This window comes from Pteropus medius, unplaced genomic scaffold (assembly GCF_902729225.1).
Source record: "Pteropus medius unplaced genomic scaffold, Ma_sr-lr_union100, whole genome shotgun sequence".
Lineage (NCBI taxonomy): Eukaryota > Metazoa > Chordata > Mammalia > Chiroptera > Pteropodidae > Pteropus > Pteropus medius.
Genome location: NW_024349799.1, coordinates 11820417 through 11843920, shown reverse-complemented (window position 1 = coordinate 11843920; position 23504 = coordinate 11820417). Strand labels below are relative to the sequence as shown.

The window sequence follows — 23504 nt, the reverse complement described above, 5'->3', positions numbered from 1 at the left end:
TTTACCAGAGCCTTATCTGACCTGGAGGATGGGCAGTTAGCCACCTTCAGCCCCCTCTAGCCTTCTTGTCTCACAGAAAGGGAGAAAAAAATGGCTAAGAAACTGCTGAAGGTCACAGCCCAGGGCCCCGTAAAACAGTACCTCACAACCACATCAGCAGGACTCCACTGAATTAACAGTGGATTACAGCTGAGAGAGCCAAAACCAAGAGACGCTGCAAGAAGTTTCTAGTGAAAGCCAAGGACAACTATGAAGACAAAAACAAGGACACGGGAAGAGATTAACATCTATAGCTACAGTAAACATTAAATAACCTAAGTCCTAGCCAAATTAACTTAAACTTTACACTAAAGACCTGTTTATCTCAGTTCCTGCTACCCAGCATATCTTGGATCTGGCTTGCAACAAAAAATTACAGAGAATGCTAAAAGGTAAAAATAAAAATTAAAAAATCATGGTCTGAAGAGACAAAGCAAGCATCAGAACCAGATTCAGATATGGCAGAGATTTTGAAATTAGAGACTAGGATTAATATGTTAAGAGTTCTAGTGTAAAAAAGTCGACAATTTGCAAGAATAGGTGGGTAATATAAACAGAGAGATGAAAACACTAAGAAAGAATCAAAAGGAAATGTTAGAAATCAAAAACATTCTAACAGGAAGAATGCCTTTGATGGGCTCATCAGTAGACTGGATACAACTAAGGAAAGAGTCAGTAAATTTGAAGATGTCAATAGAAATTTCTCAGACCATAATGCAAAGAAGAAAAGAAAAACTAAGTAAATGAAAGTACATCTTACCAAAGTTTGTGGGAGGTGGTGAAAGCAGTGCTAGGAGGGACATTTATAGCATGAAATGCATACATGAGAAAAGAAGGATCTAGAAAGCAACAAACTTTCACCTTAAAAAATTAGAGAAGAGCAATATAAACCTAAAGCAGGCAGAAGCAAAGAAAAATGAGATTGGAAATCAATAAAATTAAAAATAGGACGACAGTACAATTTTTTTTAAAAGGCTGTTTCTTTGAAATTCTAACAAAGGGAAAAGTTTTATACAAGCACTTAGATAATTATATACAGAACTTCTTTAGAGATCAGAATTAATGGAAAAGCCAAAAAATTGTTATTGGCATGTGGGAGACAAGAGAGCACTGTGGTTAGAAAGTATTGTTTCAGAGGGACGCCTGAAACTAACTGCAGCATACCTGCTACAAGGTTGACTTATTAAGAAAAAGTTCCCACAAAGTAGACAACTCTCAAGGTTTCTAGGAATTCCTTCTGGCGTTGTTAAATAAATTATTAAACTTGCATACCACGAAACTGGAGGTATGCTCTTCATATCTCTTAATTCGAATTACTGTTGTGGCTTCTTTACTGATCTCCCTCATTTAGTCCCCATAGTTAGACCATTCTCTTTTCAGTTCTCCATATATTTCAAGTACATTTTCTGCCTCTGGCTTCCTAGAAACCACTAGCCCTGTAAATTAATTATGTCTATTTCTGGTTTGCTGTTTTGCCTTTATCCTTGAATTATTGTCCTCATTACCTAGTGTCTGCATGTCTTTCCCCTCTTTGAAGAGGTTAAAGGCCAAGTATTGTTGAATCCTCTGCACTTGGCACTATGATGGTACATAGCAGATGTGTGTAAATGTTTATTGAATTGAATTGAGTACTTGCTCTGCCTACTCCTTCTTTCTGAATTACCCTTACTTCTTTTTGCCTGTGCAAATTCCGTCCTTCTTTTAGAACTCACCTATCCCATGAATTCTTTCCTACCTTGTATCCACATTAATTTCTGAACTCTTACTATATCCATATGCTGCACCACACAGTGAGCTGCACGGAATCTGAAATGATGACTTGAAATGTCCAAGTATTTATTATGTGATATGTAAATTAGTGTAGAAATCAATACTTGCTTATTAAGGTACTGTGCCAGTTTTTAAGGGGACAAAGATGACTACTTCCTTCAAGGACTTCGTAATTTAGTAGAGGAGTTATGTGATGAGTTTCCTAGGTGATAACGTTTTGAGAGTTCACATTATGCCAGGTGAGCTCTAGTAAAGCTCTGTGGATTTGAGAGCCATTGGGTGAAATTTAAATCCCATAAAGTAGGCAGAATTATTATTCTTGTCTTCTTGATGCAAAAAGTTTGAGGCCCAGAGACATTATCTTGACCAAAGCCAAAATGATCAGTAGCGATAGAGCTGATATTTAAACCTAGTAAGTCTGCCCTCCAAATTTCTGCCTTTAGTCACAACAAGACTTTAGAGGTCATACTGAAGAATTAGCAACCCTGATTGGATGTGGGGAGTACAGCAGGCATAAGTGACATCAGAGGTCACCAGAATGATGTGATTGAGATAGTGATGGTGCTATTGACAACATGGGGAGCACAGGATAAGGTAGAAGAGTAGGAGGAAAAATCAGTTAATTTTGGGCAAACTGAGTTTTAGGTACTGATAGGAGGGACACCTAGTAGACTGGATGTGAAAGTTCAAAATAAGGGAAACATGAATGGCCACAAAATATATGAAAACATTTCTGACTTTACCAGAAGTCATGGAACCAAAAGTTGAAAACATGAAATGCCCTTTTTTAACTACTGGATTGACAAGACAAAAAAAAGAAATTAAAAATCATTTACTAAATTTGTGAGAATATAAGAGCATAAGAATTTTTATAGTTTTCGAAATTGCCTTTTTTGTAGTTGGTTTGTTCAAATCAGGATGCCAGTAAAGTTCAAACACTGTATTTGGCTGAATGTCTCTTAAGGGATCTCTTGTATGGAGTGTTTTTATTTGTATTTAATTGATTTTACCGTTTGTTTGTTTTTTTTTTTAGGTTAGAACAGTCAGAGAGCCTTGAGGAAAACCAGCGCAACCTCCTTCAGATGACTGAAAAGTTCTTCCATGCTATCATCAGTTCCTCCTCAGAATTCCCCCCTCAGCTTCGAAGTGTGTGCCACTGTTTATACCAGGTATGCTTAAGGTTAGAGATCACCATTGTTAATCCAAAACTAACTTGAAATAATGTTTTACCAAAGAGGAACTTAGCTATTGCTGGTGGATAGTTGATAATACTGAGTCAATTTGGATGAGTAATACATTAAGAATTGTTGCTAGGATTGGCTTTGAAAAAAATTTAACTATTGCTTAGGAAACAGTCTGAAGTATTTTAAGGAGGTGCTTTAAAAATAATAAATTTTTCTTACATTGAGAGCATGTTTATGATGCACCAAATCTATTGGGTATAATGAATGTAGTTGAAATAAGATATATTATGGAATTTGGGGGGTTATCTTTTGCCTAAATTACTCGTAGGGCCTTTGACATATGAGGTAGGTCTACTCCTTGCATTTTGCATTATGAAGTGCTTGATCTATAATTTTGTTTTCTTATGATACATGTGTTTGTGTCAGGTTTTCCTAGGACAAACTATGTGGAATGCTACTTATAAAATATATTGTATCATTCAGATCAAATTATTAGACTTTCTAACACTAGCAATGCAAACAATGCTTCTGAGTTCAGATGTCCACAGTTATCTCCTACTTGTTGAGGAAATTCATATCTTACAGCTTCCACTGTGTTTTTGAATTGCATACGCAGTTTCAGGAATGACTTATTCATTTCAAGGAGATTAATGCAAATCTACTTCACCTGTTTAAACTGTGATTCTGGAAGAAACAGTAGTGGATCTGGAGTTTAAAAATCCAGGAAAAAGAATTTATGTATGCATTTACCAAAACCCGTGCCTTTGTGTCTCTTTCTTTGCAGAGTCATCCCCAGTCATTTGTTTTTTAGCACAAGGCTTCATTTGCTTAGAGACATTAGCAGGATCAGTGAAATTACCATTTTTAAAAGCTGTTTCGGGCTTTATTTATATCAGACAAAAGAAAGTTTAAGCTAAATATAGTGAAAAGAGACAGAGTCATTATATCATGATGAAGGGGTCAATACATCAAGAAGACATAGTAATTGTAAGTATTTATGTGCCCAACATTGGAGCACCTAAATATATAAAGTAAAAACTAGCAGAGCTAAAATGAGAAATAACAGTAATACAGTAATAGTTGGGTACTTTAATACCCACCTCTTAACAATAGATAAATCATCAAGAGAATCAATGAGGAAACAGATTTGAATAATACCATATATACACCTAACAGACATATACAGAACATTCTGTTTAACAACAGCACAGTACTTCTCAAACACACACAATATTTTCTAGGATAGACCATATATTAAGCCACTAAACAAATCTTAGTAAATTCAGAAAGATTGAAATAATACCAAGTATCTCCTCTGACCACAATGACATGAAACTAGAAATTGATAATTAGAGGAAAACTGGAAAATTTACGAACACATGGAAATTAAACAACATCTGAATTGAATAACTAGTGGATCAAAGAAGAAATTAAAGTTTCTTGAGATAAACAAAAATGAAAACACAATATACCAGAACCTGTCGGATGCAGCAAAAGTAGTTCTAAGAGGGAAATGTATAGCAATAAACACTAAGAATAAAGAAGGATCCCAAATAAACAACCTAAATCTATACCTTAAGGAACTAGAAAAAGAACTGAGTCCAAAATTAGCAGAAGAAAGGAAATAATAAAGATTAGAGCAGAAATAAATGAAATAGAGAACAAAAATAGAAAAGATTAACCAAACTAAGAGTTGGTTCTTTGTTAATGATAAATAAAATTGATATACCCTTAGCTAGATTAACCAATATATAAAGAAGAATTAAAACCAATCCTTCTCAAACCTGTCCAAAAAAATTGAAGAGAAGGGAATACTCTCAAATTCATTTTATGAAGACAGCATTATCCCAATGCACCAAAACCAGAAAAGGACACTAATAGAAAACAACAGGCCAGTATCCCTGATGAATATACACATTCTCAATAAAATTCTAGCAAATTCAGCAGCACATTAAAAGGACCACTCACTATGATCAAGTGGGATGTATTCCTGGGATGCAAAGATGGTTCAACATACACAAATCAGTGTGATACATCACATTAATAGAATGAAAGAAAAGAATCGTATGATCATCTCAATAGCTGCAGAAAAAGCATTAGACAAAATTCAACATTCATTTATGATAAAAACTCTTAACAAATTTGGCATAGAAGGAACATATCTCAACATAATTAAGGTCATAAGGACAAGCCCATAGCTAACATCATACTCAATGGTGAAAGGTTGAAAGCTTTCCTTCAAAGATCAGAAACAAGACAGAGTGCCCACCCTCATCACTCCTATTCAGAATATTACTAGAAGTTCTAGCTGGAGCAATCAGGCAAGAAAAAAAATAAAAGGTATCAGAATTGAAAGAGAAGGAGTAAAATCATCTCTGTTTGCAGATGTCATGGTTTTATATATAGAAAATCCTGAAGACAACAAAAGTCAGACCTAATCAATGAATTCAGTAAAGTTGAAGGATACAAAAATTAATATACAAAAATTTGTAGTATTTCTATATACTAATAATGAATTTTCTTTTTCTTTCTTTCTTTCTTTTTTTTTTTTTTTTTTTAGCGCCTATAGCACCTGGTCTTCCTAGGTGGTCTCCCACCTAAGTACTAACCAGGCCTGACCCTGCTTAGTTTCCGAGATCAGATGAGATCAGGCATATTCAGGGTGGCATGGCCGTAGTGAATTTTCTGAAAAAGAAAGAAATATATCTCATTTACGATAGCATAAAAAAAATAAAATAGGAATAAATTTAACAAAGGAGGTAAAAGATCTTCACTCTGAAAACTATAAGACATTGATGAATGAATTCAAAGAAAACACAAATAATTTTTCCAAACACTTTCCTGGTTTGGAAAAATTAATATTGTTAAAAAAATCAATACGACCAAAAGGACATGGTTCCATAGTGTAGTGGTTAGCACGTCTGCTTTACACGTAGCAGGTCCTGGGTTCGCACCCCAATGGAGCCACTGTCCATGGTCTACAGCCATGCCACCTTGAACAAGCCTAGTATCTGATCTCAGAAACTAGGCAGGGTTGGGCCTGGTTAGTACTTGGATGAGAGACCACCTAGGAAGACCAGCTGCTGTAGGCATAAATGATAATAAATATTTTTTAAAAATACTACCAAAAGCCATCTACATATTCAGTGTAATTTATATCAAGATTTCAAGGGTATTTTTTTTACAGAAATATAAAAAATACTCCTATGATTTATATGGAACCACGGAAGACCCCGAATAGCTAAAGAAATCTCAAGAAAGAAGGACAAAGCAGGGAGCATTACACTTCCAGATTTCAAGCTATACAATAAAGTTGTGGTCATCAAAACAATATGTTATTGGCATAAAAACAGACGAATAGACCAATGAAACAGAATCAAGAGCCACAAAGTAAACTCATGTATATAGTCATATATAGTCAACTAATATTTGACAAGAGAGCCAAGAATAAGCAGTGGAGAAAAGACAGTTTTCAATAAATGGTACTGAGATAATTGGCTATTCATATGTAAAAGAATGAAACTAAACTGGACCCATACATAGCTTATACCACTCACAAAAATTAACTCAAAATGGATTAAAGACTTAAATGTATGACCTGAAACTGAAATTCTAGAAGAAAACATAGGAATAAGGCTTCTTAACATGGGTCTTGGTAATGATTGGATATGAACCTAAAGCACAAGCAACAACATAAAAAATAAGTGTGATTGCATCAAACTAAAAAGTTTCCGCACGGCAAAAGAAACCATCAATAGAGTGAGAAGATGACCCATAGAATGGGAAAAAATATTTGCAAACTATATATCCGATAAAAGGTTAATATCTAAAAATATATAAAAATCTCATACAACGCAATAACAAAAGAATAAGCCAATTAAAAAATGGGCCAAGGACCTGAATAGGCATTTCTCCAGGAAGATAAATGAAATGCCAACAGGTACATGAAAGATGCTCAACATCTCTAGTCTTTAGGGAAATACAAATTAAAACCACAGTAAGATATTATCTCAGTCCCATTAGAATGGCCATCATCAAAAAGACAAGAGATAACAAATGCTGGTGTGGATGTAGAGAAAGGGAAACCCTTTTGCCCTGTCGTTGAGATGATAAATTGGTGCAGCCATTACGGAAAACAATATGGAGGATCCTCAAAAATTACCAATATAACTACCATGTGATCCAGCAATTCTACTTATGGGAATATGTCCAAAGGAAATGAAAACACTAAATCAAAAAAGTATGTGCACTCCCATATTCATAGCAGTATTATTTGCAGTAGCCAAGACATGGAAACAACCTCAATGTCCATTAGTAGATGAATGGATAAATAAGTTGTGATATATATGTATATGTGTATATATCTATATGCAATAGAGTATTCAGAAATCCTACCTACCACTGTGACAACATGGATGGACCTTAAAGGCATTATGCTAAGTGAAGTAAGTCAGAGAAAGACAAATACTATGTGATCTCACTTATATGTGGAAAGAAACTGATAAAGAGATCAGACTTTTGGTTACCAGAGGTGGACAGGAGGGGCAATTGGAGGAATGTGGTTAAAAGGAACAAACTTCAGGTTTAAAATAAATAAGTAATAGGGGTATAATGTACAACATGATGTCTTTAGCTAATGCTGCTGTGTGATGTGTAGGAGAGTTATTAAGAGAGTAAATTCTAGTGTTCTCATCACAAGGAGAAAATTTTTTTCCTTTTTTCTTTCTTTTCATAATACTTATATGAGAAGATGGATGTTACCTGAACCTAAATCAAACCATCATGCTGTATGCCTTAAACTTATACAGTGATGTTTGTCAGTTATTTCTCAGTAATACTGGGGTTGGAGGTGCAGAGATATAATGTGTTTGTGGCAGGTTTTCCCAGAACAGAGTGATCTGTTTATTTTATGTAGAATGCTATTTATAAAATATATTGCATCACCATTCAGATCAAATTATTAGACTTTCTCACACTAGTACTGCAAGTAATGCTTCTCATTTCAGATATCCGCAATCGTCCCTATTTGTTGAGGAAATTAGGTCTGTGTTCTTTTATGGCTTCCACTGTGTTTTTGAATTGCATATGGAGTTTCAGGAATGATTTATTAATTCCAAGGGAGATTAATGCAAATTAATTTAGCTTGTTTAAACTGTGATTCTGGAAGAAACATTAATGGATCTGGAGTTTGGGACAGAGGTGGGTATAGGGGAAAGAATTTATGTAGTTACTAAAACCCATGCCTTTGTATCTCTGCAGAGCCATCCCCAGCCATTTTTTTTTTTTAGCACAGGGATTCAGTTGCTTAGAGACATTAGCAAGATCAGTGAAATTTCCATTTTAAAAAGCTATTTCAGGCTGCTGTGTGTGAATTTTTCCCTCATTCCTATTTATAAAAATGTATCTGTGGTATCTGTAAAAAAAAAAAAAAAAAGACCTTTTCACCGTATGTATAGATGATAAAGCATACTTAGCATTGAAACTCTCAATTTATCATGCCTTTTTCTTTTCAAAATAGCTCAAGGCAGCATAGAAGAACCCCACATAATTTTTTCAGCTAGTTAAATCTGAGACTAGAGGGTGGTTTAATTATAACATGAAGCTTACTAGAGTCAATAATGTCTTCTCTTAAGTTTGGGCATTATTCAGGTTTATCTTTAAATCTAATTCAGTAATTCTGTTTAAAAAACAAACAAGAAATGATGAGCACATAATAAAAATAGTCTAGGTCAACTTCTTGGTAGGCCTAGTAGTAACTCTTTTTCCAGAGAGTAAATGGGTTTCAAAAGTGGCAGTGGCTTTGACTTTCGCTGGTTAAAAGTGAATGAGTATTCCCAGCCAAGTACTAACCAAACCCGACCCTGCTTAACTTCCAAGATCAGACGAGATTGTGCACATTTGGAAGGAAATTTAACTTTGGATGGTGAACACACAATGTAGTATACATGTAACGTATTATTGAATTGTATACTTGAAACCTGTGTAATTATATTAACCAGTGTCACTCCAAGAAATTTAATTTAGAAAAAGGGGGGAAAAAAATGAATGAGTACTGACTCCCTGATTACATGTTCTAGTAGAAATTCTTCATATAATTGTCACCCTAAAAGAAAAAAAATGTTTGTTTGTTTTTTTTTTGGGGGTGACAAAACTTGGAGTCCAACTTGAGACCATGATTCTGATAAGGTGAAAGGAACAGGGCTTGACACTTAGTAAGTACTTAGGAAATATTTAATGAAGGAATAAATTCCCCCATTCCATCCACCCAAGTAAACAAGATTCTTGCCAGCTTTCATAGGAAGGGAAGGAAATGGTAAAAATAATTCAGAAAATAGAGTCAGGTTAGAATTGGTATTGTATTCAACGCTACGTATTGTACTTTTTAAAGCACTCCATAATAAAATATCCTGTACTATAACAGACTTGAATAATCATATTAAAATTTCACATAAAATTATTCTCTTCAAGAACATTATTTAAATATTGTGTTGGTGCATTATTGTGAATTATTCGGTAAATTTATTGTTGGAATGTAGAATATTATGGAGCAAAGGTATATTATGTTATTAATAAGATTTTATTTTTTTTAATGTGACATAAATTTTACATTTACTAGTTAAAAAATAAAGATAGGGAAAAAAGCTCTGATCTCAAGATATTCTTTAATTGCATCTCCTTTCAATGTAGTTTTACCCTTAGTCTGCTCTTTTATTTTTATTCATCTTTCCTCTTCTGGCTTTTTCTTGCCCTTTGACTTTGGCAGTAATATAATGCTACCTTTGTACTTTTATATTCTGCTGGGAGGAATAGTAGTCGATTGTTCTGTTGTTGGCTTCTCTTCGCCCCGCCCCCTCTAGTAAACATGGCTCTTGCTTGGGACCTACTGGGGAAATTTTGAAAGTTAAGTGAAAATATTGCTAGCTAATAAACTTCTCTGAGCTTTAGCTCTTTTTCCTTGAGTTCATGTTTTTGACCATTAAGTCTTTTCCAAATCATGCTTAACCACATCTCTTAATTTATATGCCTCCTTCCTTAGTGGACTGGGTGAAGGTTATACAAGGAGAGCCAGCCAACTGTGGACAGTGTAGATTTATAATTAAGACATTTTCTTGTGTATTTATTTCTGCCTTTCCTCCTGATAGTTTTAGAATAATGAGAAAATAATTCCCAGAAAGGATATTCTAAGTTACGGTAAGAGAATTCTGAGAAAGAGCTAAATATTATGATTCTAAATAAATATCATTTTTTCCAGTAAATCCACTTCTTTAAACAGAAGTAGTTTACACAGATTTTTAAGACTATGATAGTTATAGACTATAATTGAAAAAAATATATAAAATTGCATTTTTATGATATATCTGGTCATTAGTGCTTTTGTATATAAAGTGTGAACCAAAGCTCCATGAGAAAAGAACTGTGTCTTCATATTTTACCGCCTTCTCCCAATGCCTAGAATGATATCTAGCATGTAGGTGCACAGTAACTACTTGGATGGATGGATGGATGGACGGATAGATGAACAAAGGTCAAACTAACTTTAAGCCTAAGTTATTATGGGTTATGGTGTTGGATGCACAGAATTCCTAGAATAAAATGTCATGTATAGTGGATTAAAGAATTCTAATTTGGTTTTTAAAATATTTTTAAAATGTCGTTCCTAGTCTATTTCAATCAGGAGTCTTAATTTTAAAAGGACTCTTTGGGCTAGAAGGAGCTCTGTAGATGAAACCAATATGTCTCCATGGGTTTTTTGGTGTTGTTTTTTCCAGATTTTATTATTTTTAGAGACATTCTGTTATAAATTGTCAAATATGTGAAAAAAATTTAAGCAGTCTTATAATTTTATTCTATAATTTTCTCTGCAGTTTCTTCACCTTAATATTGATTAATGCTTACTTCTAGTTGAGCTGATAACAACATTCTTCTCCCAAATGTTGCAGAGCTTTTAACCTCTTCTGATTAAAACTTTTTCAGGAAGTAGCCTGCAAACAGAAAAATATGTGAACATTTAAGAGTAATCGTTCTTAGAGATTTTTAATTCTGACTCTCTAAAGTGAATTTTTCTATTATGTTTAATTATTTAATGTTTATTTTTAAATCAGTAGAATCTAAATTTATTTTTAAATCAGTAGAATCTAATTTTCAATGCCAGCTATTAAAAAAAACTAAGTCAATTGAAGGACACACAGAGAAGTATTTATATATCAAGAAAAAATTCATGTAGACACATAGAAGTATTTTCATAGTGTGATCTGCTTATAATCAAGATCTTATATAAAATTTATCAAAAGGTAGGAATTAACCGAAATGTAAATATTAAATATCCTCAAATCCACTTGGGGAGAGCTTTTCTGTAATTTATAGCCAGAAATAGTAGATATGATTGTCTCAACATTTCTTGCTGTATATTTAGTGTTTTGGCTTAAAAAATATATATATATTAAAAATTAAAATCCGGAAATAAAATTCATCCCTCAAAATCTAGTTGATTTCTAATTTTTTGTTGATTCCATTTGTGTTACATTTGATCGTGTAATTTTATGTACAAGCCAACATTGTTTTTGTTGCTGTATGTAGTTGGTGCTGTGACTTGTTTGTGCTCATCTCTGTTCTGTAGGCAACTTGCCACTCCCTACTGAATAAAGCTACAGTAAAAGAAAAAAAGGAAAACAAAAAATCAGTAAGTTTGGAGAACTTTTTATTAGCTGTTTCTTTCAAAGCAAAACAAAAATCTTTTGCTGTTTGTTTAAGAACATCTTCACTTCAGCCTATTTGACCTTCACTGTAAAATCATTCTACTAATTCTGGCACAAAATAGCTTTCATTTCAATTAACCCTGGAATTAAGTTACATTGAAACATTCTCTGTGTTCCTTTGGTTTGATTTATTCCAAAGGCATTTTGGGGGCATTTGTTGCATTGGATATTCCTGGTCTAATTTATTATTGTTATTTTTTAAATTATAAATGAATGCAAAAGAAACTTAATTTCAAGGCCTGAGGAAATGCTGACTCTCTTCATTCTTGCTTCTTGTTTGTAGGTAATGTGAGTTGTTTCTTTCTAGAGGTGAAAGTTTTTCTTGTTAGAAGTATATGAGGGAAAGAATCACTTTCTAAATTTACCTAAAAGTTGCTAAATTGTATTTTTTACTCCTTATATTTTTATCTAGACCATCCCAACCAGAACTTAGATGTTTCTGCTTATTATAAAAATCCTAATGGTAAAACCACTTTAACTTAGAGAAAATCAATATTGAACTATTGAGACTGAGAACATACTACTTTTGAAATAAAGGAAAACTCAGCGAGTCCATATTTGTAGAGAAAGGCCTCATTTTACAAACATGAAATGAATATACCCTCTGCTTCAATGAACTTGCCTTAATATAAAAAAAGAAAATTATAATTGGTAGTCAAGATGATTTTCTTCCCATAAGTGGAATTTGTCTAAAATATCATATGTATCCATTTTACATTTGCAGTTATCAGTATGACTTATCCTTATCAGGCTGAGTACTATCTTTGTTTATATAATCTAAATGATTTTGGAGAAAGATGTAGGAGTCATATAGGTAGTTTACTTAAAAAAGGTGTAATACAGCATATAGTATACATTTGGTTTCATCTTTTATTCCTTGTCTGAGCTTTACATAGAATAAATTTGTTTTAAATTCAGAACTAAATTAAAATTTAGAGACATACATATCCATTCAAGATTTACCTTTTTTGTTAAGCAAATTTGATCAATTGGATTGGATGCTCATCTTGCTTAATAAAAACCTTTCTAATGCTTCAGCCTTCTAATTCTCAGCATACGTGGGTTTAACATAATATACACCATCAAATTAATTAACTTACTGTTTCTAACACTCTTGTTCAGTGTTTTACTAATGCCATTGTATAGTATATCACATAAATTAAAATTCAGGCTTTCTGTGTTTCTCTAAAGCATGTTTTCTAGCCTTCCTAACATTGCTTTATTAACTAAGATTTTGTCCAAAATTGTGCCTTGAAATGTTTTTCTACTAGTGTTATTTTCAGATTTTTTTTAAAGTTTCTGGGTATCACTGAGTTTTGGAATGTATTTCTCAGCACAGGTGATATGAGGTCCTCATGGAAACAAAGGGAATCTAATTGGTAATTTGAGGTATTTTAGAACATGTTTCAAAGTATGAAGACAGTATAACCATTATAAATTTAAAATGTCGGTTTATGGAGCCATTGGCTTAACAATCTACTGATTTTTTTCTTTTAAAATTAAGCTAACTTTCTTTTAGAGTATGTATGTATCATGGATTGGAATATAAAACATGTAGAGAAAGTTCTGGTTTCTGGTATATAGCTGTGTAATCATATTATAGATAATTCTGTTTATTATACTCATATATAGTGTATAATTAAATCTCCTTTGAGAAGTTAATTGTCTACCTAACTCAGGTGATTGAGCATGTGTGGATAGTGATCCTCTTGCTGATGTACAGTTTATGACTGCATTTATTTGTAACATGTTTACTAAGAGGAGTAAAAGGAACACTTGATTGGGTAACTGGTTTTAGCATACAGACTGGCCCAACTTTGACTTTTATACAGAATGTCTTTTGGATCCAAATTGGATTTTTACAGATTTAAAAAAAAACAAAACACTGGAGTGTGTTTATATTATGAAATAAAATTCCATTGGTATCAATTAGGGTGAAATGAAAAGTATTTATTGATATTGATTACATTTTGTCAGGTTTTAGTTCTGAAATATAGTGATATTATCATCAGTGAGATACATAATTAGATGATACATGAAACAATGTGTGTTCTCAAGGTGTGGATACTGTGAGTTTTGATAAGAATTATTTTTGAAGATGTGGAAGATAGTGAAGTTGTACTTTTCATAAGTTTTTTAGTATTCTTTTGGGAAATAATTCACTCAGATTTTCATTAAATTATGAGACTGAGTAGTAGTAAGCATAAATCAGGTATAAATGTGAGTCATACTTTTAAAACTTTTTTGTCCTAAAGAAAACCAGTGAATAGCTATTTTCAAAATTATTTTAAAAAGCTCTTCATATGCATATAAGTTATTGATTTTTATAACACACTTTTATAGCAAGTTAGTATTTTATAAATTAACTGGTTTTTTGGAAACCCAACTCTGGCTTTTAGCTTTTTTAAAAAACCATTTCAGCATTTTAATGGATTAAAACGAATATATGCTAATTTTTTAAAACAACATATTTAAAGTTAAATATAAAGCTGTTTTTAATCTGCTTCCTTCTTGCTAATTCTTTAAAGGCTTTAAATTTTTGTGGATTTGTTGATATGACTCTTCTGTTTTAAGATTAAAATTTGGGAGTTCTAAAAAGAACCACTCAGTAGCAGTGGTGGTCTATGAACATTATGAACCTGTATAAAGAATTTTTTGTGTGTGTATGTATATGTTCATTTTTATGTTCTTACTCTCGCAGACATTGTGCTAGAGTAGTAAAAGCACTTGCAGTTTCTTCTTTCCTCTATTTCTAAAACTATATTTCAGCTAAAAATAACTCTAAAACATTATTTAGGTTTTAGAGCCATTCTACTAAGGCTGCTATATATAGCTGCTTTCACCAGTTTCCTCTTATTTAAGTGTGAAGTTGTTCTTCATGCAAGGGCACTCAAAGGGCTAATAATAACACAGAGGAAGCTTTCGAGCTACATAGCTTAAATGAAGGTGAGAATATTTAGTTATAACTCCTTCGTTATCGCCTCTTATAAATTTTTTCTTTGACTTAAAAAAATTATTCTCTAAAGTCTTATTTTTACTAATTCCCTGTCAGATATAATAGAAAAGTATTTTGAGATTTTAGGCTCTGAATAAGAACACACACATTTAAAATGTACACTACATGAAGGGAATAGAATGAAATGAAATCATCCTTATTCTTTCCAGAATTAATCTGGATTCAGTGAGCTATGTGAACTCATGACAAGTATTACTTTATTGAGGCATTGTGAAGACAACTAGAGTTATGTGATTTCTGCACATAAATTGTGTTTTCTCATTTTCCCAGTATCCTTTGAAGTGCAGGTTTATCCCTGGAAACTCAGAATACTGAGTGGAGTGCTGTGGCTTTGCCGTTAGAGTTACCACTGCTTTAAGCAGCAGTTAGCCACCCTAAGCAAGAAAAGTTACAGGGATTAAAATATTACAAAAATGTTCCTTAAAAATAAATATGTATGTTACCTAAAAATGTAAATTTCATAGTATCGTTTTCATAAATTAACTTAAAACAGGAGGCACTTGGGAAGAGATAAGAGCTTGAGCCAGTTTCATAACACTTTCTCCAATCCAATCTATTACTTTACCTGCAAAATAGAATGTTTTATAAAGAGAAAAAGAGAAAATAAAACCATTTTAAACATTAGGCTCACATTGTTTTTCATTGTGGGCAACCATTTCTTGCATTTTTAACTTTTTTATATATATAATTTGACAGAATTATAAATTGAGATACATAAAGGGGTTTCCTCTTCTGCTGGTGGGATCCTTTTTTTCTTTTAGGTCCCAAGAATTCCATTTCTTCCATGGTTTAAATAATAGGTAGATCTTTGTATTATAAAGCGTTCTGATGAAGAAAAGGAACTGTCAGTAACGTTACTTGTAAGTAAGTTTTTTCTCTCGATAGGAATCTAAGAAAACTAAGTTTTGTTTTGTATATGGCAACCATTTTGCTCAAGAAATTCAGTTGTACCTGATACCCAACAAAACGTAAGTATGTACTATTAGGTATTAGATTGTTTAAGAAGCGTGCTTCTTGGTCTTATGATGTCTGTTAAACTTAGTAAAATATGATAATCTTTGTGTGAAAACTTGGTCTGTTTTTGTTACTCATCAAACATGCGGTATAAAATAATGATACAATTAAGATCTTTTTTCAGGTCTACACAACTCATCTGTGAGATTTTTCTTTTTTTTCTTTTTTCTTTGTTTTTAGATACCTTCATTATGTTTTAAAATAGTGGAGGTCAAGAATTGAGGATAAACTTTATTTACTGATTTTTTGGGAGTAGGAAAAAATAGTAATGTGTTGTTCATGAAGATTAGTCTTTGATTCAGAGTTTTTATGCAAAGTTTAACCATCAAGCTCTTTTCTTCCTATTTCCTTGTTTTAATTAAAACCGTAAATTCAGTTCTCAACTCCTTGTTTTTTAGGTAGTTAGCCAACGTTTCCCTCAGAACAGCATCGGTGCAGTAGGAAGTGCCATGTTCCTCAGATTTATCAATCCTGCCATTGTCTCACCATATGAAGCAGGGATTTTAGATAAAAAGCCACCACCTAGAATCGAAAGGGGCTTGAAGTTAATGTCAAAGGTGAAGAGTTATTTTGATAATCTGTTTTAAATTCTTTTAACTAAATCTTCAGTTTTTCATATTCATTGTCCTTTCTCTTAAATTTATTTTTAATATGCCTTATAGTTTTCACTTGGATGCTTTTGTTTTATTTTTATTTGTATTACAAAGGAATTCATTGGACTTCTAACCGATGGGTCTTATTATCCTGAGAAAATATTAGCAAATGTCTTCTGAAAATAATTTTCTGTGTAATCATTTGGAAATTCTGAAATGAAAACCAAAATTGATGCTGTACGATTTTTTTGTTAAAAAGACATTTAAATTTTTCAGTATGTGGACATGGTTCCATAGTGTAGTGGTTAGCACGTCTGCTTTACACACTGAAGGTTCTGGGTTCACACCCCAGTGGAGCCACGGTCCATGGTCTACTGCCATGCCACCCTGAACAAGCTTGACGTCCAATCTCGGAAGCTAAGCAGGATCAGGCCTGGTTAGTACTTGGATGGGAGACCACCTAGGAAGACCAGGTGCTGTAAGCATAAATAACAAAATAAAAAAATTTCAATATGTATTTTTATATGTGAAAATATGTGTATATATAATAATTACATTTATATTTGGATAGGAATAGAAACAGTATCTAGTATTTTATAGAATGAGGAATAATTGATGTTAACCACCAGTAGAAATTATATTGATGAGAAAATTTGTTTTTTAAAGAACATACAAATGTGTTGATTTCATACAGTAAATAATTTGATTCTTTATAACTTGTTATATTGTTTAGATACTTCAGAGTATAGCCAATCATGTTCTCTTCACAAAAGAAGAGCATATGCGACCTTTTAATGATTTTGTGAAAAGCAACTTTGATGCAGCACGGAGGTAAGCAGCCTGCCACTTAGTTGATTGCTCTGTTTGAATCAAATATTTTTAATTTCACTTAAGTTCATATACTTAGTATACATGAAGCTCCTGTGTAGGTGTTTTCTTTTCCCTCTCTAGGTCAAGAACATAATTAATCTTATTTTATTTTACTGTAAAAGACAGTGATGAAGTAAATCCTTACTTGTTTTTTGGTAGTGATTACCTTATTTGCAAACCAGGTGAGTTTTTTGACATATTGCTAAAATAAAGGATTTGAGGTTGCTAAAATATGGAGGAGAAGAAGGAAATGGTTCGTTTAGTACAAACTGAAGTCAAAATGGTACAGATAATGCATAATAACATATAATCACAATTTTTTATATTAGAATATTTTTGATACTTCACTCGGCAGTATATCTACTAAAATGTTACTCTTTAAACCAAATAATGCAGATGCTTAAGATTTTGCACGAGTAACTTGAACTTTTATGATTTTGGAAAACTTGAGGTCTGTTAGGTTTCCATAACTAACTAGTTGCTTTTTATTTATTTCTCTGAGTGTTTATTTGTAAACTGGGGATTATACAGTATTTTCCTGAGTTGATTTTAGAGAAGTGAAAGATAATTTATAAAATTGCTTTATAAATGTAAATTAATGTCTAGAATTCTACTTTTCATGCAATGTGAATCTATTGGATCTGACTCATAGTCAAGCTAACTTGAACAACTCTCTTCTCCAGTTTTTCATTATGATTTATGTTAATTTCTTTGAACCTGGAGTTTAAAAGGTGTAAGCCATATTGCACTGCAAGCCATATTGGAAAGAAAGTGAATGTTAGCACAGGAGTCATATTCTAGCAGATTGATTGACTATCCCTAGAAAGTTAAGAGAACAAAGGTTCTGATCGTGGCTCTGACCTAACAGGTGATATAACTTTTGTCTTGTCTGGGCCTCATTTCCTTATCTGTAAAGAACAGCCTTCTCTCCAGAGCCTCATTCATCTAAATTTCGTTGTCTGGCTTCAGAGCCTACTCTGAAGCTGAAGCCAGGTATTAGAAATGGAAGACCAACTTTGTCCTTGACTCTTCTTGTTTCATTTAATGACAGTCACATGTGTGAATAAGTCCTGCATATTTGTAATCTGTTATTTCACAAAGTTACTTTATATAAATGTAATTCAAACATGTATATGAGTGTATCTGGTTTTTAAAATTCTAATGATTTTGCATTTTTTTAAGATTTTTCCTTGACATAGCATCTGATTGTCCTACAAGTGATGCAGTAAATCATAGTCTTTCCTTCATCAGTGATGGCAATGTGCTTGCTTTACATCGTCTACTCTGGAACAATCAAGAGAAAATTGGCCAGTATCTTTCTAGCAACAGGTAAGAGTACCCAGTCATGGGCATATTGAAAACTATCAGTTTAAATTTATATTAAGTAAATTATTGGTTATGAATAATGCCTTTTACTTTACACCTTCTTAGAATTATAATTATGGTTTGGAAAAATAAATGCAGAAATGTAGACTCTTTTTAAACATATATAGGCAAAAGGTTAAGTCATATTAAATGATGAATAAGTCTAGGTGCTACTTTTTTTTTAAATATTAAGCTAAGAAATCACAAATCAGCCCTTTGGCTTTTTTTGGTCTTTGAGGATTGTTTCATTAGCTGTTTTTAGTTGGTCTTTTGTAGCCCAAATCATCTACTGTCTTTTCTAGTTATGTATATTTGTAAAGGGCCCAAATTCCTGGGTATGAGGAGTTCTCTTACAAAGATAAAGTGAGTCCAGATTATTTTCAAATGCCAATAAAAATGGTTTGCTCATTCATGGGAAAGGTGGAAGACTATAAAACTAAGGCTAACTAATAACTAATTAGATGGGAGTTTTAGAGAGAGAGCATTTTAATCTTTTATGAATTGTTAGTGGATTGAAGTAAACCTCGGCATGACTGATGTGTCTTAAAGTAGAAGGATGAAGATGCTTTATCTATGTGACACTAAAATAAACTGTAATTTTAAAATGTATTCACTTCTGTTATATAATTTACATACATATTCATGTCGATTAACGCTAGAGAGTTTTTTTGGGGGTGGTTAAAAAATACACACATTTTAAACTCAAAAAATATAGACTGCAATATAACACAGATCCACCTAGCTTTAACTTTATTTATTTTACTATATTACTTCAGATCTCTACAACATTTTATTTCTTGGGGAAAAAAGATATTTTCTCTATGTAACTGAAAAAATAAGGAAATTATAAGTATACATAACATAGTTTTGTGTGTTTCAAAATTTCACAGAAGTGACATATTGAGTGTAGTCTCCTTAAACGATATCTGTTTTTATTTAACTTATGTTAGCATTTCATCGAATGACTATCACAATTTATTTTTGCATTTCCTAATTGATGGATACTTAGGATTGTTTCCTGTTTTTCACTATTTTAGTAGTGATGTAATAAATATTCTTCATACTATCTCCTTGCATATTACCTAAGGGTGTAATTGCCGAGTTCTGTAATTGCAGCCTCAACTTTACTAGATACTGACACATTGCTTTTCAAAGTATACACACTAATTTGCACTTCGACCAGCACTATGTGAGAGTACCTCTTTATCCACATCTGCACCAAAATTGGCCTTAGCAAACCATGATTTTTGCCAACTTGATGTTTGTGAAATAGTATCTTGTTATTCATATATAGTTTTGAATATTTGTTATTGAAAATCTATATTTACCCTGGTTAAGCAGAAGTATGATATCAGAGACAGTATGTCCAACTCCTAAATAATAGTTTCTCAGAATAGATTCTTTTCATCATGAGAAAAAGTGGATCAGAAGGTTAGTTTTACTTATTGCCTTTTTAATGGTAATGGATTAAGAATATTAGGGGGGGAAAAAAGATTTTTTTATGTAAATTTTGTAGTTTGGGGGGTGGTCATATTTTAAGAGATGTCGCAGTGATACTTTGTAACCCCTAAGATCTATTTGTGCTATTCACAAGTCAATAGGAACCCCTAGCTGACAATAAAAAGAAATCCAGCAAATGACAATCTAAAGAAATGTATACTGCTAAATGTGAACTGCTACTTTTTTCTAAGTAGTTTGCTATATCTAGGGATCACAAAGCTGTTGGAAGACGACCTTTTGATAAGATGGCAACACTTCTTGCATACCTGGGTCCTCCAGAGCACAAACCTGTGGCAGATACACACTGGTCCAGCCTTAACCTTACCAGTTCAAAGTTTGAAGAATTTATGACTAGGTAAAGTACCGCCCTGATTGCTTTCTTTTTGGTTGAGGTGCAAGGTTTACTGCTGGGCCATTTGTTAGATATGCTTGTATTTTTGATAGGATTATCAAGAAAGATGTATCTAATAGCCAAATTGCCATGTTTTGGGATTTAGCTTTTCTCTTACCTTATATATTATTGAAATATGGTTTGTTTCATAGTTGATTTTCTTTAAAAAAAAAAACTAATAGTATCTTATTGTGTAATATTTTGTAACATTGCTCTGAGGTGCTTTTTCATTAATACTTATCAGCGAGAGTGGATAAGATTATTGTCATATTATAAAGAAATGTAACTCAAAATGAATAACTAATAACTAATTAGATGTGCCCAAGAGTCCACATCTAATTCATAAGTCCTTTGATTTTAAGTGCCTAACTCCTTATACCACACTATAACATTTTTCAGAACCCTCCTAAAAGTAAATGGTATTTAGAAAATGTAGTATATTTCAATATTCTATAAAAATCCTGTGGACATTTGTTTTGAATCTCATTTGGAGGGATTTAGTTTCAGAGCTAAAAAACCCTTGTTAGACATTCACCTCTATGATGTTACAGTGAGGGTAGTGCTGAATCCTTTAGTCTTTAAGGTACCTTTTATAGTATTTTACACTTAGTAAATGCTTCATAGTGACTATGGATTAAGAGTTTTGTTCATAATATGTGCCAGAGGCAGAAAGAAAATACCAGAATCTGACATTCAAAAGTTAATTTACATTAAAGATTTACATATAACATGCTTTTGCATTGTGCCTGTTATTAATTGTAGTTCCCCCTTATTTGCGGTTTTGCTTTCCACAGTTTTAGTTAAACCACAGTCAAAAGTGGTTTGAAAATAGTAAATAAAAATTGCAGAAATAAACAATTCATAAATTTTAAATTGTGCATTGTTCTGAGTAGCATAATTAAATTTCGTGCCATCCTGCCCAGGACATAAAATCATTTCTTTGTATATACTACCTGATGGTTAGTTACTTAGTAGCCTTCTCAGTTATCAGATTGATCATTGTGGTATTGCAGTGCTTGTATTCAAGTAATCCTTATTTTACTTAATAATGAACACAAATCCATTTATATAATTTTTATTATAGTATGTTGTTATAATTGCTCTATTTTATTAGTAGTAATTGTTCTTAATCTCTTAGTGTACCTGATTTATAAATTAAACTTTATCATAGGTATTTATGTATAGGAAAAAAACAATGTATTTAGGGTTCGGTACTGTTCGTGGTTTCAGGCATCCACTGGGAGTCATGGAATGTATCCCTTGCAGATGAGGGGGAACTACTGTAGGTCACTTTTCTACAAATGATTCCAATTCTTTGATATTATTTTAAAAGATATGAATATAAAACAATCCCTTTTACAGCTTAATTTTTATCTTTAGCACTATTACATTTTTCTCATTGTTTATTCCTGTGCAATTGAATTTTCCATACAACATTTTCATATTACATAAATGAAAATTATATAGTACAAGAATGTAAAACCATTTTTTATTCAACATTATTGAGGATGTCCTAGCCATTTTTTAATTTTTCTAAGAAAACTTCTTTATTATTCCTTTTATCTAAGACCTTACCTTTCCTTACAAAACAATCTTCTGTGCTTTTGAAAACTAGATGATCTAATAATGTGTAAGATACTTTGAACAGTATCTGGTATATATATAAAATGTTTGATAGATGTTAGGTATTATTTTTGCTCTCTTCCAAGTTCCCACTAATGCTCTTTAAGTCCTACTTTTCTTTTTAAAAAAGTGAAAGTAGCTTTATAATTTTCTGAACTATAAAAATTAAAATGTTAAATTATTCAAAACATAGCTGTCTAAAGAAGAAAGTAAAATATTCTCAGTTATTCTACTTCTTAGATATATTTCAGTTAACATTTGGTAGATACTCTTCCAGTAATTTATCTATATTCATATGTACCTATTTCCCTTATCAAATTATATCTAGGTTGTTTCCATTAATATAATGCAAATGCCGACCTGGTACCAGCAACTGAGATAATACAACTTCTCTTCTCCCCTATGTCCCCAGACACGAGACATGTAGAAATACTGGGTAAAAGAAAATATATTTTAAAAATAAAATACTTTTAAAATACATAGCTGGAAGATAATTTCTGAGCAAATTAACTAGCATACAGTAAATATAGAGAGATAAAGAAATGGAAAATATGAAATAGATTAACATGCAGATGATTGAAAAGGTCTAGCATGTCTAGTAGGTGTTTTAGAAATACAGCTTAGAATTGTGAAGAGGTAATATTTGAAGAGACGGCAGATGAGAATTTTTCAGGGTTGATGAATAACAAATCTTCAGGTTAAAGATGCACACAAAGTGTTGAGTAGAATATATAAAAATTAAACCATACTTTTTTAGAAATATATTTAAATACATATGGGAATTTAATAGATGATAAAAGTGGTATTCAGAATCAGGGAGATTAGGATAGACTTTTAATAAATGGTGCTCGCACAACTGAATAACCATCTGGAAAAGATGCTTATAAGCATTCATGAGAATAAACTCCATGAAGTAGAAAATATGGGCAAAGGAAAGTCTTTCTTACTCATTTAAAATCAATAAACCACAAAACAAAAAGTTGTTAAACTGAACTCTTAAAAAATAAAGACTTAAAAAACTTCTGTCTAGGAAAAAAATACTGTGATTAAAAACAATTCTGTGATTAATATCCCTCTCCAGTAGTTTTCTTAGGATCATCCTAAGAACCACACTGTGCAGTTCAGAGTAACACCTTGAAATTTTTGGTCATGTTGCCAAATTGTCCTTCAGGAAGCACGTTGGTTTTTTCTTTCAGGCATCAAGTACATGAAAAAGAAGAGTTCAAGGCTTTGAAAACGTTAAGTATTTTCTACCAAGCTGGGACTTCCAAAGCTGGGAATCCTATATTTTATTATGTTGCACGGAGGTAAGATATACTATGTTTTAGTTTCTCTTAACAGAATTTTAAAAATAATAGCAAATATAGAGAGACAGCAAGTTTG

General features: G+C 32.3%; 1 protein-coding gene and 1 pseudogene across 8 annotated transcripts in view; one reads left to right on the top strand and one right to left on the bottom strand.

Moving 5' to 3' along the window:
* The window catches only part of NF1 (neurofibromin 1), a 209570-nt gene that overhangs the window by 95802 nt on the left and 90264 nt on the right, over positions 1-23504 (top strand). For 7 of the 8 annotated variants that reach the window (XM_039886052.1, XM_039886051.1, XM_039886049.1 and 4 more), the window contains 7 exons: positions 2843-2978; positions 11611-11673; positions 16178-16336; positions 17106-17203; positions 18425-18571; positions 20316-20462; positions 23318-23428. In XM_039886052.1, coding sequence (XP_039741986.1) covers positions 2843-2978; positions 11611-11673; positions 16178-16336; positions 17106-17203; positions 18425-18571; positions 20316-20462; positions 23318-23428 — 861 coding nt within the window. The remainder of the gene's footprint in view (positions 1-2842; positions 2979-11610; positions 11674-16177; positions 16337-17105; positions 17204-18424; positions 18572-20315; positions 20463-23317; positions 23429-23504) is intronic. The other variant, XM_039886050.1, reaches the window with a different exon arrangement.
* On the bottom strand, positions 5554-5672 carry LOC120621204 (uncharacterized; annotated as a pseudogene).